The sequence below is a fragment of the Astatotilapia calliptera genome, chromosome 6, assembly GCF_900246225.1.
Source record: "Astatotilapia calliptera chromosome 6, fAstCal1.2, whole genome shotgun sequence".
Lineage (NCBI taxonomy): Eukaryota > Metazoa > Chordata > Actinopteri > Cichliformes > Cichlidae > Astatotilapia > Astatotilapia calliptera.
The window spans coordinates 28,911,498-28,928,257 of NC_039307.1; the positions used below are offsets into that span (position 1 = coordinate 28,911,498).

The following is a 16,760-nucleotide window of genomic DNA, read 5'->3' on the forward strand; positions in this document are numbered from 1 at the left end:
AAAAAATAAAATTGGCTACTTGATTTCACCTATCGCTGGTTATTTTTAGAACATAACACCCACGATAAACGAGGGACAGCTGAGAAATATAACATTTGAATCCCTTTTCTCTTTTGCTCTGAGGCGCGGGGAAAAAATATCGACAAGTCGATGAACATCATTTACAGATATATTGGGTAAATGCCCAAGACATCTATAGAAATGTAAATCGCCGCTTGATTCATTCATTTGCTTAACTTGTTTTGGACCGTAAACAGGGCGTGAATAGGACACCGGAAACAAAGCTCCCCACAGGAGTTTCCGCACCGGAAGTAGCATATGCTAATGTGCACATAGTCAATATTAAATACTTAAGTACAGCTAAAGATAATGGGAATGCCATTAGCTTAGCTTTTAGCTTGTTAGCATTAGCATTAGTTTTTAGACATTAATCAAAGTATGAGACAAACTCAAATTTTGATCCAATGATGGGGTAAGAAGAAAAGTTAGATATTATCAAAAGTACCAAATTTGCCATGTTTTGACTGAGAGACTCTATACCTAAATGTTTATTTTAGAGTTTCCTGGTAAAGATAAGCAATGGTGACATCCATTTAATTTTAAAATTATAGGCAAAATGTTCACCTAAAAGGTTAATTATTCCAGAAACAGATTAATTATACAACAACACAGCCTAAAAATGTCTAAAATCCTTAAAATGAACAAGAACAATGGTCTTACTGAGACAGCCACATGTGGACACAGAGGTAATTCAAGAAACTAGCAGCCAAAGTGTGCACCTGTGTTGCTGCTAGTCCACAGAGAAACCAGATTTTAGTTTTAAATTCACTTTTACACAGAAGGAATTATAGAGTTAATATAAATCATGAAATGGCTTTACAAGTTACACTGTGTGTCTTTGTGTTTAGGTGGTCCAGCTCCTGCTCAGCAGTAACATGTGTGCAGCCATGCTGGAACCAAAACCCTCCGACCCCAACGGAGTGTCACCTTTGCATCTGGCTGCCAAGAACGGACACATCGAAGTGATACGGTCCAAATAACTACTCCTTTCTGTCTGCTCTGTGTTTGTTATACCTCCTTCATTAGACACTTAGTCATTCTGTCTCTCCACCGACTGATCTAATTTAACGTTAAAGGATAATGCCAGTTCATTTCAACCTGGCATATTTCCCATTAACAAGGCTAACGTGTTTCTATGGGTCATGCAGGGTTTCCACTATCCACCTTGATTGTAGAGATTTGTAGAATTGAGGTGTGAACAACATACATTAGAGAAACTGGGCCAAGTCCTCTGAAGCATCCCAACAACAATGAATTATATTAAACAGTTCTTTCAAGTCTTTATTTCTATTCATTATTTTTTCTATTTATTATTTTTTTAACAGGCAAAAACATTACATGCATAGGCCCTGTTCACATCACATAAAACTATATATACAAGTGAAAGATTACAGATATACAGCAAAACACAAGTTTAAAAAAAGAAAATCAGAATCAGAATCAGAATACTTTATTGATCCCTGGGGGAAATTATTTTTTGTTACAGTGCTCCATTATAAGCCAACATTAAGACAAGACAGACAATACACTAACTAAGAATAGTACAATATATACATATATATACATACATACATACATAAGTCACTCATAAATAAATAGCTGAAAAAGAAACATGTGTAGCTGTAGCAGCAAACAGTGTGTTAAGTGGATGCATTGTACAGGGAGATGGCCACAGGCAGGAATGATTTCCTGTGTCGTTCAGTGGTGCTTTTCGGTAATCTCAGTCTCTCACTGAACGTGCTCCTGTGACTGACCAACATGTCATGGAGTGGGTGGGAGGTGTTATCCAACATTGTCTTTATCTTGGACAGCATCCGCCTCTCCGACACCACCTTGAGGGAGTCCAGCTCCATCCCCACAACATTGCTGGCCTTACGGATTAGTTTATTAAGTCTGTTGGCATCTGCTGCCCTCAGCCTGCTCCCCCAGCATGCAACAGCATAGAGGATCGCACTGGCCACAACAGACTCATAGAAAATCCTCAGCATTTTCTGGCAGATGTTGAAGGACCTCAGTCGCCTCAAAAAATAGAGACGACTCTGGCCCTTCCTGTAAAGTGCTGTGGTGTTTTTAGCCCAGTCCAGTTTATTGTCAATGTGTACTCCAAGGTATTTATAGTCCTCCACAATGTCAACACTGACCCCCTGGATTGAAACTGGGGTCAAGTGTTTCCTGGTCTTCCTGAAGTCCACGATCAGTTCCTTGGTCTTTGCCACGTTGAGCTGCAGATGATTCTGCTCACACCACGTGACAAAGGAGTCAAAAGAAAAATATGGTGAATTCATGAGTTGGGGTCTTTACTATAAAGTCAATTAAACATACCCAGGTTTCTTCTTCTATGTGGCTTCACTTACCCATGTATTGGCAATCAGGCTAGGCTGTCACCAAAGATAATTTTTAACTCGATAATTAAACCCAGGATTTACAAATCGAGCACATTCACACAAAGGATACAGTTTAGGCAACATGACACATCACAAACTTCAGCATCTTTTAAAAATGAAGAAAAATTACAGTATTTGAAAAATAAAAAGTGGTTTTATATATACAGCACAGAGATAACAATGAGCCTTTACATGACACAAAAGCCTACCACTAAAGAATGGCCCACTTGAGCTTTCTTGCCAAAGTCCACTTCCTGTTTAACTTACATATATAGTCACATATTTTTCTATGCCTTAATAAATGACCAACTAGTCAAACGGTTACAGGAAAAAGTGATGCCTATGTCCAATAACCATGTAGTAGCAAAGGGTTGTACAAAAGGTGTGGCTGTTTTCCTACATGAGTGGATGCAGGCCTATGGTATGGAGGGTAGGGGTAAAAATGGGTCAGAATGTTTTTTTATGAGGTCAACAAGTACGAAGCTTAGGTGACGTGTATTAGGATCTTATAGTATCACTACATCAAGGCTTCTTTTGATGTAGATTCTGCCTGGAAGACGTGAACCTTCAAAACTGAAAACAAAAACAGGTTTAAACCTGAAGTTGCCTGGAAAAAAAGGCCCCAGTCTTCCTTTGTAGCACAGGCCACTGTAACAGCCATTTCTCAAACCGTAATCTTCTGGCATTTCCCCTGATCCTTATCTGGGGCAAATAGCCCTAGCTGGGTTTCGAAAGACATTATTGATCCTAGGTAAGAGAGTGTAAAGGTCTGATGCTATGTGGATTGGGCAGCAGTCTGGAACAGAGATCCGATCCAATTCCTGGTTGCTAAAACTGGTTCTTGGGTAATAGGACTACTGTCAGGCTCACCTACATGTATGACTCCGGTTCTGCAGCCAGTCTCCTGGGAAGGAGTTGGATGTTGTTCCCCTCTGGAGATGCTCTCAGTGAGAGACCCTGCATGTTTGGTGGATGACAGGATATCTGACTGTTGTGTGGACTTATACGTCAAATATTAGGCCCAGGTGCCTTTTAGTCTTTGAGTCTTCATTCTCTTACTGAGAAATTTTAACATTCACTGGGACATAAGTGGGCTTTGCACCAAAATACCCTAGCCCACATGTCAACGGCCAACGTGACTTGGACATCTGACAAAGTCCCAGTACACCCAGGAAAGGACTTTACCAAACACTAGAACTTGGTGAAGGATCGTCAAATCCTACCTATGGCAGAATTTGGACACCATTCAGAAGGAGGCAGAGGACACCGAGTCTGACTTAATCATGCTCTGCACCTACATGGAGCTACAGACGTAAGGTGGCTGCTGCCTGTCATTGGGGCCTTGCGGGAGATTTTCATTCAGACTCATGTCATCTGCAGTATTGGGGACACTGTAGCGCTCTGTTCTGATAAAGAGAGCTGGCTGGTTGGAGCGAGGTCTGGACATCTCTGTCTAGAATGCTGCTCCTGTGACCTGGACATATATAAACAGCAGAAAATAGACAGATGGATCAATAGATGGTTCTGGTGAACTGTGTTAGTGACAAGTTGCTGGCTGACCTAATTGTGAGCATTTTTGAACGTTTTCCTCCTCAATTGGCAGTATAGGACAGAACATGGCAACACCATCAGTTTCCTGAGCCCAACGCTATAGCAGGCCAGTGATTTTTTTCTCTCTATGCCTTTTCTTCAATCTTCAGTTTCTTGCCTTCACTACTACACAGTGAGCGTGTGTTTATGGCACAAAAGATTAACACAAATTAGCTTTCTTGCCAAAGTCCACTTCCTCTTTAACCCCCTATAAACAAATCTTTTCCTGCAATTTGTTGAATAACCAACCAAACAAACATTTACAGGGTAAAATTCAACTGTCTATGTTAGATAACCGCGCAAAGGGTTGGCCTGTGCAAAAGGTGCTTTCCTTTTACATTGTGGGTTTTAGTTACACTAGAAACATATTTTCTTTGTTTCCTTCTTCCTGTGGAAGCCTGGCAACAGCTGTCAGTCAAACACAGAGACCCCATTCACTCAAACTGGCAGCTCTTAACACAAACACTATGAAAAATACATCTGACAAAAAGACTGAAAAACTGGTTAATCCAAATGTCATTTTGGGGAATTTATTTCCACTTTTATTGAGTTGCATGAATGTAGATGCTTTTCTTTCATTTCTTACTTTAGAGCAGTCATAAAAAGTTATCTTGAAATATTTATTATTTTTCGCTGCAGGTTGCTGATTCAGGCTGGAATAGATATCAACAGACAGTCCGAGTCTGGCACAGCACTACATCAGGCTGCCCTCTGTGGGAAGACGGAGGTAGTACGCCTGCTGCTGGATGTAAGTCTAACTATCCGTTTAATGTGTTTACATAAGAAGCTGTTGTTAATGCTGACCTCCCTCCTATGAGCTGTGCAAATTCACACCCCAGCAACTGTCATTCATCTGACTGTGAGGAAACTGTGGGATATGTTATATTGTTATTGTTTATTACATAAAGCAGTAGCAGGCTGACCAGCCTCCTGTCTGTCATCCAATATTCAAACCTGTTGTTCGGTTTTTAACCTTTTTTTTGACCTTCAGATGAACATGGATGTAAATGCCTAACCCTGCCTTTGTAAAGGGCCCACTTTAAGTGTCCCCTCTCGTCCTGCTGCGCTTCACTTTTGATGTTAATGCTGAGGCAGCGCACACAACAAACATCCCTACTGTGGAATGTTCTTTGTGACACACAATTTGATTTTGCAGCTTTAATCATTTTCCTCCTCCGCGTCACTCCAGAGCGGCATCAGTGCAGGAGTGAGAAACACTCTGAGTCAGACTGCCCTGGACATCGTTAACCAGTTCACTACCACGCAGGCCAGCCGGGAGATCAAACAGTTACTGAGAGGTGAGGCCGCGAGTGCACGAGCTCGCACACCAACTCACAAATCCTTGTGTGACACATTTTTTAAACCCTCCCAGCTGGTGGCAACACCAAAAATCTGCTTTTCAAGCCATGCCCACTTTGTGAGTGTTAAAACTATTAGGAACCTGGTTTTTGTTATAAATAACAACATACTGTAAAAAGACATTTTTAAAATGAATTTATTGCTATTGACATTTAAAACAATGGCATAATGTCCATTCTTATTTTGGGATTTTCTTGTATTGATTAGACTGGCGAAATTTATTATGCTAATGATACTACCCACCAATATCACCTTCTCCGTTCTCTTCTGTCTGCACTTTATACTCTTGTGTTGTAGATGCCTCAGCTGCAATGCAGGTGCGAGCACTAAAGGATTACTGCAACAACTATGACCTTACCAGCCTCAACATCAAAGCTGGCGACATCATCACGGTATAGCTTTATAATTAAGGTTCCGCAATAAAAATATGTTTCAGCCTTTGCTGCATGTTTGACAGTTATAATAACCTGTGTCGGTAATATCAATCTGTCTACACAGTTTAATAGTTGGGTGTTACAGTGTAAGCATCACTGAGCTGAAAAGAGGTTTTGCCACACAAACTATTATTAAAAACAAATTATTATTTTTGCCAGAGCTATGGCGCTTCTTCGCTTCACTCATATAAGAAAACACAGACATCTATGTCAATTTATTATGTTATTTCTTTATTCTTCTATATTCATTGATCTTTTTTGCAAGCTACCTTGTATATATGAAAAAGTAATCACTTACAGGCGCTGTTAGCGAACACCTATTTACAGATGTGCATGAAAATACATAACGTAAAGCAGATGCAATGTTGGCTTTTGTTTTGAGGTCATCTACTATATATAATATCTATAATTTAAAAGGATTTGAATTTTATAAAAATAATTCACAAAAACTATATACATGTTAAGGCAGTTTATATAGTATGTTTTGTGTTTTTAACCAGTTTTGTAGCCAACTGGCTAAAAATGGCAATGCTAAAGCCAGCCTGCTAATGTAAAAACAGTTGTGTAATGTATTATGATTGAAGAATTCAGGGTTTAGTAAGGTGGACACTTATTCCACTTTATCAAGGTGGACACTTGATAAAACACAGTTTATCTATGATATACATGGAAAATTTTAAATTATATTTCGCAAAAATGCCTCAAACTACTAACTATGCTAATGCTAGCTAATGATAGCTAAATGACTAAATAGCATGGTGTGTTATTTCCCACTCATTTTTTTAACTACTGCCTTTTTTTAAATGGAAATTTAAACAGACATTTTCTGCTCATTTCAGCTGCTAAGTCTGAAAAAGTAAAAGCAAAACAATGGTAGAAGTATTTTTATAAAGAATTAACAGCTAAATTTGTTACACTGCCATCTGAGCAGTAGCCACTATTGCCATAGTTTGAAGTTAGCTGGTAGTGTGAGGTTCAGAGCTAAAGATTTAAACTTGATATAGGTATGGTTTTAGTTTGGCTTTGCAGTCTTTGTTATGGAAATGAAAAGTGGCTGTAATCTTTGTACGTGCACAGGTTTTAGAGCAGCACTCTGATGGCCGATGGAAAGGCTGTATTCATGACAACCGGACAGGAAATGACCGTGTGGGCTACTTCCCCTCCAACATGGTGGAAGTCATCAAGAGGGCAGGTGACCACCCGCATCACAGCTGTGTGTGTGCATGGGTGGGTGGGTGGATGTGCGTGTGAGCTTAGCAGCTGTTTCGCAGCTATAGCTGGTCATTAGTTGTAGCTAGCTGTGGCATCATCGGCCTGTTTGGGGCATACCATCTGTTTTCCCCACCCTGCCAGTCTCATTGATTGCATCAATCAAACATAGTCCTCTATCCGCAGTCGGCCCTGAATCACCCCTCTATATTTCTGCTCCTTCTGTCACCCTCCCTAATTAATAAACAAGTCCGACCCTGCTAGATTGTAATGTTTTTGTTCATATTGTTTGTTTGCCTTATTGCTGTAGTGATATTATATTTTGTTTTATAATGATATATTCCCTGTGGATATATGGATGTATTCTTTTCTCATGTTTTAAGTTTAATCAACTATTATTTTGTGCATTTTCTGATTTTTTCTGATTAGACTTTTGTTTTGTTTCAAGTTGACTGATCAGTTGTTGTTGTGTTGTTGTTGTTGTTGTTTTGCCCCCCCCCTCCTCCTGGATTGTTGCCAGGTCACTCCCCCTCCCAGCAGTGCCACACCCTCCTCCTCCGCAGGCCCAACCCTTGCCCCATTGCCTCGGTCAACGGAAACTCATACCCCCCCTCCAAAGTCCTTCCCCTGCATCTGCCTCCCCCTCCTCCCCTTAACCCCAACACACAGTCCCTTCCTCGGTTCTCCTCATTTGGGTACGTTCCTCTCCCTATCTCTCCTCCTTCTCTGTGTACTCCTCCTCTGTCCACTGCTCCTCCTCCTCCTCCTCTCTCCACTTCTCAGGAGCAGCAAAGTCAGACAGGTACATACTGTAGTGTCACTTTAAGTCACAGATAAGAATCCTTTCTCTGCTTTTTGTCAAGAACACATAAAAAGCCTGCTGTCTATCTGCTTGTGGCAACGCTTCATCAAAGAATCAGTTCAGCCAAATAAAAAAATACTCAAAAAGGCCTAAAAAAACTGAAGCAGTCCTGTGAAAAACTAAGTACACCTCATGACTCACTTGCGTGCAGAACCATGTTTAGCAGCGATAACTTTAATAATTGTTTTTTGTGTCACTCTAGCGGCCTACCATACCAACGGTACAGCACCATGTTTTTCTCCAAACATGGTGCTGTGCATTTTGACAAACATCTCCACCTTGATCTCGCCTTTTCAGAGGACATTTTTCCAGAAGTGTTCTGGTTTGTTCATATGAACCACACTGAAAATACTTAGCAATTTGTGCATTTATGACTGGCTGTAATACTGGTAGCTTAGCTGTAGCATTTGTAGCTGAGGGCTTCAGCTTCCCGGTAATAAGGAAATGACGTCATTTACGTAGATTACTGATTGGCAGCGCTAACTTGAAATTTCGAGTTACTTTTCTCTAAATTTTGAGTTAATAAGTCAAAATTTAGAGAAAGATAACTCGACATTTCAAGTTATAGATACTTTCTTTTTTTAGTATCAAAAACGGGCTTTCGGAGCTGTGCTCGCTTCAGAAAGTAGAGACAAGCTTTCCAAAGAAGCCTTGTTCAGACTTTGTTTAACTGTACTGTGATGAACTTTATATTTAACATGCTAACTGAGGCCTGTAGAGTCTGAGCTGTTGCATTGCACAGTCTGACCTTGGGATGAATTTGCTGGGCACACCCAAGTGCTCCAGACCAGCAAACTGCTCTTTTGTGTTTGTGTGTTATTGATTTCATGCGAATGGACTGATTCTATATAGCCCTTTCTATCTGCTGGAGTACTCAAAGCACTCTATACAACATGCCACATTCATTCTAAGCTTTTTAGTGCTTCCTAATGAACATTCATACTCCGACGGATGCATCAGAGAGCTACTTGGGGTTAGTATCTTGGTTAGTACTTGGCATGCAAACTGGAGGAGCCAGGGATCGAATCACTAACATTCCCATCAGTAGGTGACCTGCTCCACCTCCTGAGCTACAATCACCTGTGGAAGCAGTAATGGTGTACTTAGTTTTAAACAAGACTGCATATTGTCCCTTGAAGACTTTCTTTTTTACATAGCCATCTGTGCTTGAGGCAGTTCTTCATTAAAGGATCAGTTCAATCAAATAATTATTTACAAAAAAAGGCTAACAAAATTAGTAATTCGTCCACATATACATTTATCTAGCCCGTGTGGGTCCTAACTGACTCAAACCTTTGTTTTGTTTCTTTAAATGTGGGTTTTTATGACGACTAAGGCCATGAAAGTAATGCCTCCTTTGTACATTTCTTATAATTCCAGTGAAATGACCCTTTCATTTATCTTACTCGACATGCTGTGTTTGTTATAAATAACTTGAGAGGCCGTATTCGGCATTTTTAATCAGCATTACAGTGATTAAGTAGAATCACCACACGTCACTGGATGTGTCATTCACAACAGCTTCATGGTGTTTTGACCAAAAGGGTCTGTGGGTTTCTACAAGCCTCAGGACTCCCACTAGTAGTAGCATGTTTATGCACGTGAGCTGAGTGAGTGTATCTCTGCGTGTGAGTCTGTGCCTTTTACAGTGTTTAATCACAAGCTCAACACATTTACTGTATGTAGGGAACAGCAGTACACATTATTATCGCTCAGATATTGTTTCTGTTTCTGCATTTTTGCTAATACAAAGTTTTAAATTTAAAATACTAAGACCAAAGGAGTAACAGATGTGGGGTTCTGTGTGTGTCTCTGTGTGTGTGAGACAGGTTCACGAGCTGCAGAGCTGAGTCCTCAGGGCTCTCCCACTTTGGGACAGCAGAGCAGCACCAGTGAGGACATCTGGGTGCTGCGCAAACCGCTGGCAGGTAAACTGAAAGCGTGCTTTTGTGGGGGAAAAAAGGAAATGATGTGTGTCAGACACGTTGTGTGTGTGTGTAATGCTGCGTTCTACAACGTGTGTTTATGTGTGGAGGTGGCGAGCGCAGCGGCAGCGTCGGCAGCCTCGGCAGTGTTCGGTCATCGAGCAGCTTGCAGGGCTCTGGAAACACGCATGTTTTGACCACTCCTGCACCCAGTCCCCACCCCGCACCCACGCCAGGGGTCAACACCCACGGCCTTAATGCTCCCGGCCTGCATGCACAAGCAGAAGGAGTCAAGGTAAAAGACTCCTTGCATTCAGTTGTGTTTGCACACATTTCATGACGTTGCTGCTGTTTCCTTACAAAACAACACACACACACCGTTTCTGGGAAACGGCAAAACATTTCTAGGAAGCAAACACAACTGTAGTTCATGTGATAACCACAGTTCTGTTTCCTGCTCAGTTTATTCTTCCGTTGGTTGTTTTTTCCTAGCAGCACACAAGGTGCATTGTGTTTGTTTGGATACAGTGTAGCAGCTGAATTCAAGTTAAGCAACTCAACTTTGTCTTATTTATCGTGTTTTTGCACCTCACCTCCACAGTGAGCTGTTGTCATAGGTGTACCGCTGAAACACCTCCACAGTTTGTTTGTTTTCTGCAAGTGAGGAAGTAGAATATTTGTAGTTTGCATAATGTGATTCTATTAAATAGATCTTCTTAAGCATCCGAACATCCAGTCATCACTAATGCATATGGCATGTAGCCATAACAAATACAATTAACTGCTATATTTAAGGTCCGCTGACTGAGTCACAATACAAACTGAACTAATATTCAAGAAAATATTCCACCTTAAAAGGTGGCTGATAAGCGTGTTAAGATCAAAGGCGGCAAAAACTTCCTTTCATTTTGCTGATGAAACACCTGTGATGACCAAAACAATTGAAAACACAATTTTTGGTCTTTGTGAACCAGAGTTATTATAGTTTTGTGTTTTCAGTTAGTTTTTATTTCTATTTCATTATGACTTTTTGTTTTTTTATTCGATTTTAGTTTCAGTTATTTTCCAGAGTAGATTTTCTTCGACGTGGACACGGAGGTTTGTGAATGCGATAACTCGAGAACGAAGCAACGTAGGAGCTTCAAATTGATACCATAGGAGTATCTACTAAAAATCTTAGACATGTTTGATCTCAGTGACTTTGACCTCAAGTCAAGTTTTCCGAAAATCTTCTAAATGTGATAGCGTATAAGTACAGCAAGGACTTAACGAGTATGAATTGTTTGGACGGGGTTGCCTGTTCTCTCTAAGAAGAACATGGCAGCACAGGTTAGGATTGCAAAGTTCATCATCTGAACAAAGCACAAGACTTTTGGAACAATGCATTTTGGACAGATGAGACTAAAAGTGACCAAACACAGCAAATCAGCACAAACACCTCGTACCAACTGGCAGCACGGTGGTGGACAGGGAATGATTTGGGCTTCGCTTGCAGCCACAGGTTCTGGGAACCTAATAGCCACTAAGTAATCACGAACTCCTCTTTATACCAAAGTCTTCTAGAATCAAGACCATCTGTCTGACAGCTAATGCTGGGCTGATAGTGGGTCATTCAACGGGACAGTGATCCCAGGCACACAGGATACCTTAAAAAGAAAAAACACAAGGTGCAGTGGTCCAGTCAAAGTCTAGACTTCAGCCTCATTGAAATGCTGAGGTGGGACCTTAAGAGAGCTTTGCATAAATAAATGCTCACAAACCTCAAAGAAATGAAGCAACGCTATAAGAAGAGTGGGACATAATTCCTCCACAATGAAACGAGGGAGCGATAAAGTCCCACGGAAAGCGATTACTTCAAATTAATGCTGCTAAATGTGGTTGTGCAAGCCACTGAGTCATTGGGTGTTCTTGTTTTTCTACGGGACTGTATGACATTCACCCTTTGACAGCTCATTATTAATTCATGTGTTATTTTACCACACTGGAGAGTAAGTGAAGGGGAGAGAGAGAAAGGGACAAATCCAGGGAGCATGATGTGAGGGACAGGCAGATGGAGACGAAGCTGCAGGCACAGATGAACTATTAACATAGCGTCAGTCTAATATTTGATTGTAAATGCTAAATGCACTGGTTCTTGCCTCATTCACTCATTAGTACAAGATTTTTTTAAGAAAGTGCTTTCTATCTAACACCCACATTCATACTGATGAACACATCAGAGAACGTGACACCAACTACAGCTTATCAGGATGCTCAGTTATAGAGTGCTACTTGTGTGTCAGCCTGCCACTATAGTAGCAGCTTTAGCAAGCACCACTGCACCACTATTTTTTAACTGCACAGTTAAAGGTAACCGGCCATGATTTTGAGTCTGATTTCAAGCTAGTTTCCCTTAAAGCTGCACTTAAATGTGTCGCCCACTGTATTAAATTACATCAACCGCATGTGGACAAGATCTAGGAAACTAATTCTTAGCATAAACATCTGTTGTGCTTTTCCTTTCTGTACATCCTGCTGTTCAGCACATACTAAATGATATTTTAACAGTTGGTATAAAATGTGTATTTCCTGTTTTTTTAGTGTCTTGCATTTAAGAAATGTCTTGCTGGTATTTCTGCTGTACCAGAAAATTGTAGGACATACAGGAGGCAGAGTGCTGAGTACTGAGCTGAGTCACCGACCACCTCTGGGATTTGAACGATTATGCTTGAGTAAATGTTTCTCAATGTGAGCGTGTGTGTGTACATATGAGCATATCTGTGTGTGTTTTTGTGTTTCAGCTCCTGGCCACTGTGCTGTCTCAGTCGGTAAAAGCCAAGGAGCATCTCTTGGAGCAGTCGCAGTCTGTGGAGCAGTCAGCAAGTAAGCACACACACTCATACAAACACAGCGTAGCGCGATATCGCCGTCTGTATTTGAAGTGTTCATTCGTGTCAGCTTTAATTTAAGTGTGCTGCTGCAGTGATTTAAGCACAGATGACAAAGTTTGTCTCTGCCTGCTTGAAAGGAAACGCGTGCGATCAGTTAATTTGGAAAAAAAACCTGCTTTTGTCTGTAAGTGATGACAATTAAAAATGATCAAGGCAGTGTTCACAAGTACAACAAGCGCCTCGGAGCTTGTTTTGATTGCTTATGTGAATCACTTTTTATTCTTCAGCCTGGCCCTCTAAAGACCACATGTCTGTTCATATCAGACACAAGCAGCATTTCCAGTCTCGGTCCTTTTAGAAGAGTATTTCAAGTTATTCTTCATTTCTAAAAAGCTGCTGTAAGCAGCCGGGGACATGGCTTCTTGGGATGTCATGGATTCTTTCTTGTTCTCCTGAGTCAGAGCTCTAGCTGTAGCCGCAGAGGTTTGCTTGCAATAAGCAGAATAAAAAAACTGCTCAAAGAAATTCAACAGATTACGTTAAACTACCAGCTTAAAACTATTAATTTACATATCTAACGTTCCTGTGAGCGTGAAATACATTTATTTTGCAGAGGAAACACTTAGTTTGTCAGTTTTGATCGATTAGTATTGCAAGTGTGAAGCTAAAATGTTACGCTCTTTGTGTCTCATAGTTATTTTGCGATACCGACACCGATACTGATGCTGATATTTGGTGATTTAAAAATGAAATGTCTTCTTTTCTTTTAGACACACAATCACAAACAGACGTCCCTGACATTTGTTATGTTTATTTGTTTACACATTCTCGCTCCGCTTGGATCAGCTGCAGAGCGCCCTCTGGTGGACAAACTATACCTTTCGCTTATCGCTTCTTTTTTCATTTTAGTTTCTCAGCCGTGATTACTGCTGGTTAATGCCAGTAAATGGCCAGTATCGATCAATAATATTGATCTTGTGTTTGAGTAAGTAGTTTTGGCTACCCAGTGATCCCTGATATCATCTCTCTGATAAAAACTAGCTGCGATACAGCACTAAAAACTGAACCATAGACAGATGTTGATGTTGTCATGCAGATTAGAGATCTCATCAGACCATCTCTTACAAAGTGAGTAATACAGATTTTAAAGAAGGAATTAAATTCACTTGGCCTTGGGCGTTTTTTAATCAGAAACGTCTATCTTTTTATTGGAGCCTCATATTTTTACATAAAAGAATCAACATGAATAAAAAATTAGTTCTGCTAACTCCATGAAGCATGAAATAGTTGCCAGAAAGGTGAAATTTGGGGGATTTTTTGCACATATGAAATTCGATTGGTATGCTTTTCACTTCTGCTACATCAGTATTTTTGTGGACTTCATTCCTCACAGTAGCACTGCATGTGTCGGATTCAATGCATTCAAATAACACTGATGATGTAGCGGTCTTGTATGAAAGAAGATGGACTTACAGGCGTTACAGGGTTGATATATTTGGGAAGTTTTAACTTCAGACGCGTTAATTTTACAGTCAAAACTTTAATGGTTGTTTTGGATTTGAACCAGCTTACAAACCTTATTTGTTACAAGCTGTTTGCAGGTCTGCATTACAGCAGGTGAGTGTTCACTTGGGGCTACAAAGACTAGCGTAGCATTGAAGCAAATGTTCTGTATTAATGTGCACGTACAGTTCATGGTGTAGACGCTTTCACAGTGTCTCAAGACTCCCACTTAAATTTGGGCACTTTGTAGCTGTAGCTGTTTTACTAATCTCACTTTAAAAGAAGCCCATAAATTAGCATGTTTAATCCGCTGTCATTCTACTGGTTTAAGTGTTATGTGGGAAGTGTAGTGCTAAAACAGCGCTGCCGAGCCAGCCAAGTATGAAAGCTGTTAAGAAGGGCTCCATAGGCAGTGGGAATCTGGCATGGTTTCCTTTCTCCTGCGCTTCTCCCACATAAGAATCCTTTAGATCACCACATAATATCATTTCTTGGCTTTGCAGCGTTTTGAAAAGCAAACAATTATGAGATAAGTTACTGTTTCTGATCTTTTTTCGGTTTCTTTGAAGTACAGTTAATTTCCTAGAACAGCTGTTTAGTGATGGTAGATTTCAAAGGACCACGATTTCACATGAAGCCGTTAATTTCTTAAACAACTCAATAGAAATAATAAATAGGCGGGTGTTTTGTAAACAGCTAGCTTTAAGGTGTAATTAACAGAGAAATGAAAATTGTTGAGAGTAATGTGATTTATTCTTTGTCCTTTCTCTTTGCCTTTCTTTATCACTTAAACCTTAAGGCTCTTCCAGCAGCACGGTTCACGAGCAGCGCTCGTTTGAACGGAAGGCCGAAGAGGATGATGGGAAAGTGAGTTGTATCTTCTTTTTTTTTTTTCTTTTTTTTCCCGGTGGATTGATTCATTCTGGTGCTTCCATTTTTCCGTTTGCTTCTGGTTCTTCTCAAGTAGCAGAAAGAACGTCTGCAATGGTGGGGTTTCAGTGGGAAACACGGTGGTTGTGTTGCACCTGAAAAGATGGCACGCTGAGGCTGGGCATGCGAGTGTGTCACCATGGAGACAGGCAGAGTGACAGACACATCGAGGAGTCAGTTGCTGTCTTGCCTTCTGTCCCTCCCCCCTTTCCCTCTCCCTTTTCCCTCCCTCCCCTGCCCTCACACCGCACTGAGACACCCACATGCTGCTGGCAGTGCTGCGTGTTCTGTGGAGCTCAGGGCTGATCTGCGTGCTGCGTCCTAGCGTTTCCTCACTGACTGACCTCACGCAGCGCTCTATAACATGTACACCGCTGAAAATATAACACATATTTACCAGTGATTTAAAGAAGATTATTTTGTTAGACCCCTAAAGGTTTATTTAACCCCAAATCCCCTGGAAGGGTGTAGTGTCACAACATCAGGTGCTTAGAGTTTTGAGATCTCTAGCACGAAGACTTCCGTCATCGCTAAATACAAGGAAGGGGAATGAAGATATATTCATGTTGTGAACAGTTTGCCCAGCTCTAATTAACCAGCAGCAGAGCACGTAGTAATCCTTGTGGGGCTTTCTTTTTAGGGCCAGTCGATCTGTTTTGTTGTGTTTGTGAGTTTTTTTTAAATGCCCGAGGGCTAGAATCAGCAGGCAAAGACTCCAATCTGGCACACTGGAAAATGGAAATAGGTTATGAAAAGATTTATGTTATATAAACATATTTTTGCCTTGAAACCAGTAATGTTGTATATAGTTATTCTGAAACTGAGGGCCCATTATTATAACTGGCTCATTGGTCTAGGGGTATGATTCTCGCTTCGGGTGCGAGAGGTCCCGGGTTCAACTCCCGGATGAGCCCTCATTTAATCCACCCACAAACCAGGTACTGGTACCTAAGTCCAGATCAACAGGGAGGGCTATGTGAAATATTTGCAAGGTTAAACATTAAATTTTCATACTAGATGCAGGTCTGGTTTAACGATGGTCACTGAAGATGAAAAAAATGAAGGAAATCTCATAAAGATGCTTTTGGCAAAAGGCTAGAAGGGTGAGTAAAATTGAAGGCTTACAGGGAAGTAGTGAGACCCGCTGTGACGTATAATGTGGATAACAAAAAGACAGGTGCCAGACTTCAAGGTTTTTGACCAGAATGGAGGGGGCCAGCTCAGGTTGATCATCTCGGAGCCAAAGATAGAGAGACAAGGCTGAGATAGTGGGTATGTTGGACAAAGGATGTCGAAGATGGAGCTGCCAGGCAGGAGGAAAGGAGAAGGAACACAGAGTAAGTTCATGGATGAGGTGAAGAAGGACATGAGGAGGGTTAGGGTGACACAGAATGCTAAGGACAGGGTGAGATGATTCAGTGTGGCGACCCCTAAAGGGAACCACATATTTGTATGAGTATAATTTGCTTACTGAAGATATGCTTTTATGTATTTCTATTTGTTAATTGACCTGCCCGGGGACAGTGTTTTGCCCTGTAGTGCTCTGCAACAGTCATGTGACTGAAAAGTATGAATTGAGATGATGGTGGGATGTAGCTCAGTGGCAGAGATCTCAAAACGTAAGAGGCTAATTA

The 16,760-nt window shown here is 41.0% G+C and overlaps 1 protein-coding gene and 1 non-coding gene across 3 annotated transcripts in view; both read left to right on the forward strand.

Annotated features, from left to right (window-relative positions):
• LOC113024429 (caskin-2-like) overlaps positions 1 to 16,760 on the forward strand; it is a 49,142-nt gene that overhangs the window by 20,820 nt on the left and 11,562 nt on the right. For both annotated transcript variants that reach the window (XM_026171528.1, XM_026171529.1), the window contains exons 6-15: positions 909 to 1,030; positions 4,674 to 4,782; positions 5,224 to 5,332; positions 5,691 to 5,785; positions 6,905 to 7,019; positions 7,557 to 7,838; positions 9,728 to 9,826; positions 9,934 to 10,118; positions 12,604 to 12,685; positions 14,996 to 15,063. In XM_026171528.1, the coding sequence (XP_026027313.1) occupies positions 909 to 1,030; positions 4,674 to 4,782; positions 5,224 to 5,332; positions 5,691 to 5,785; positions 6,905 to 7,019; positions 7,557 to 7,838; positions 9,728 to 9,826; positions 9,934 to 10,118; positions 12,604 to 12,685; positions 14,996 to 15,063 (1,266 nt within the window). The remainder of the gene's footprint in view (positions 1 to 908; positions 1,031 to 4,673; positions 4,783 to 5,223; positions 5,333 to 5,690; positions 5,786 to 6,904; positions 7,020 to 7,556; positions 7,839 to 9,727; positions 9,827 to 9,933; positions 10,119 to 12,603; positions 12,686 to 14,995; positions 15,064 to 16,760) is intronic.
• Positions 15,969 to 16,040, forward strand: trnap-cgg (transfer RNA proline (anticodon CGG)). The gene has a single exon. It is a non-coding gene; the product is annotated as a tRNA-Pro (tRNA).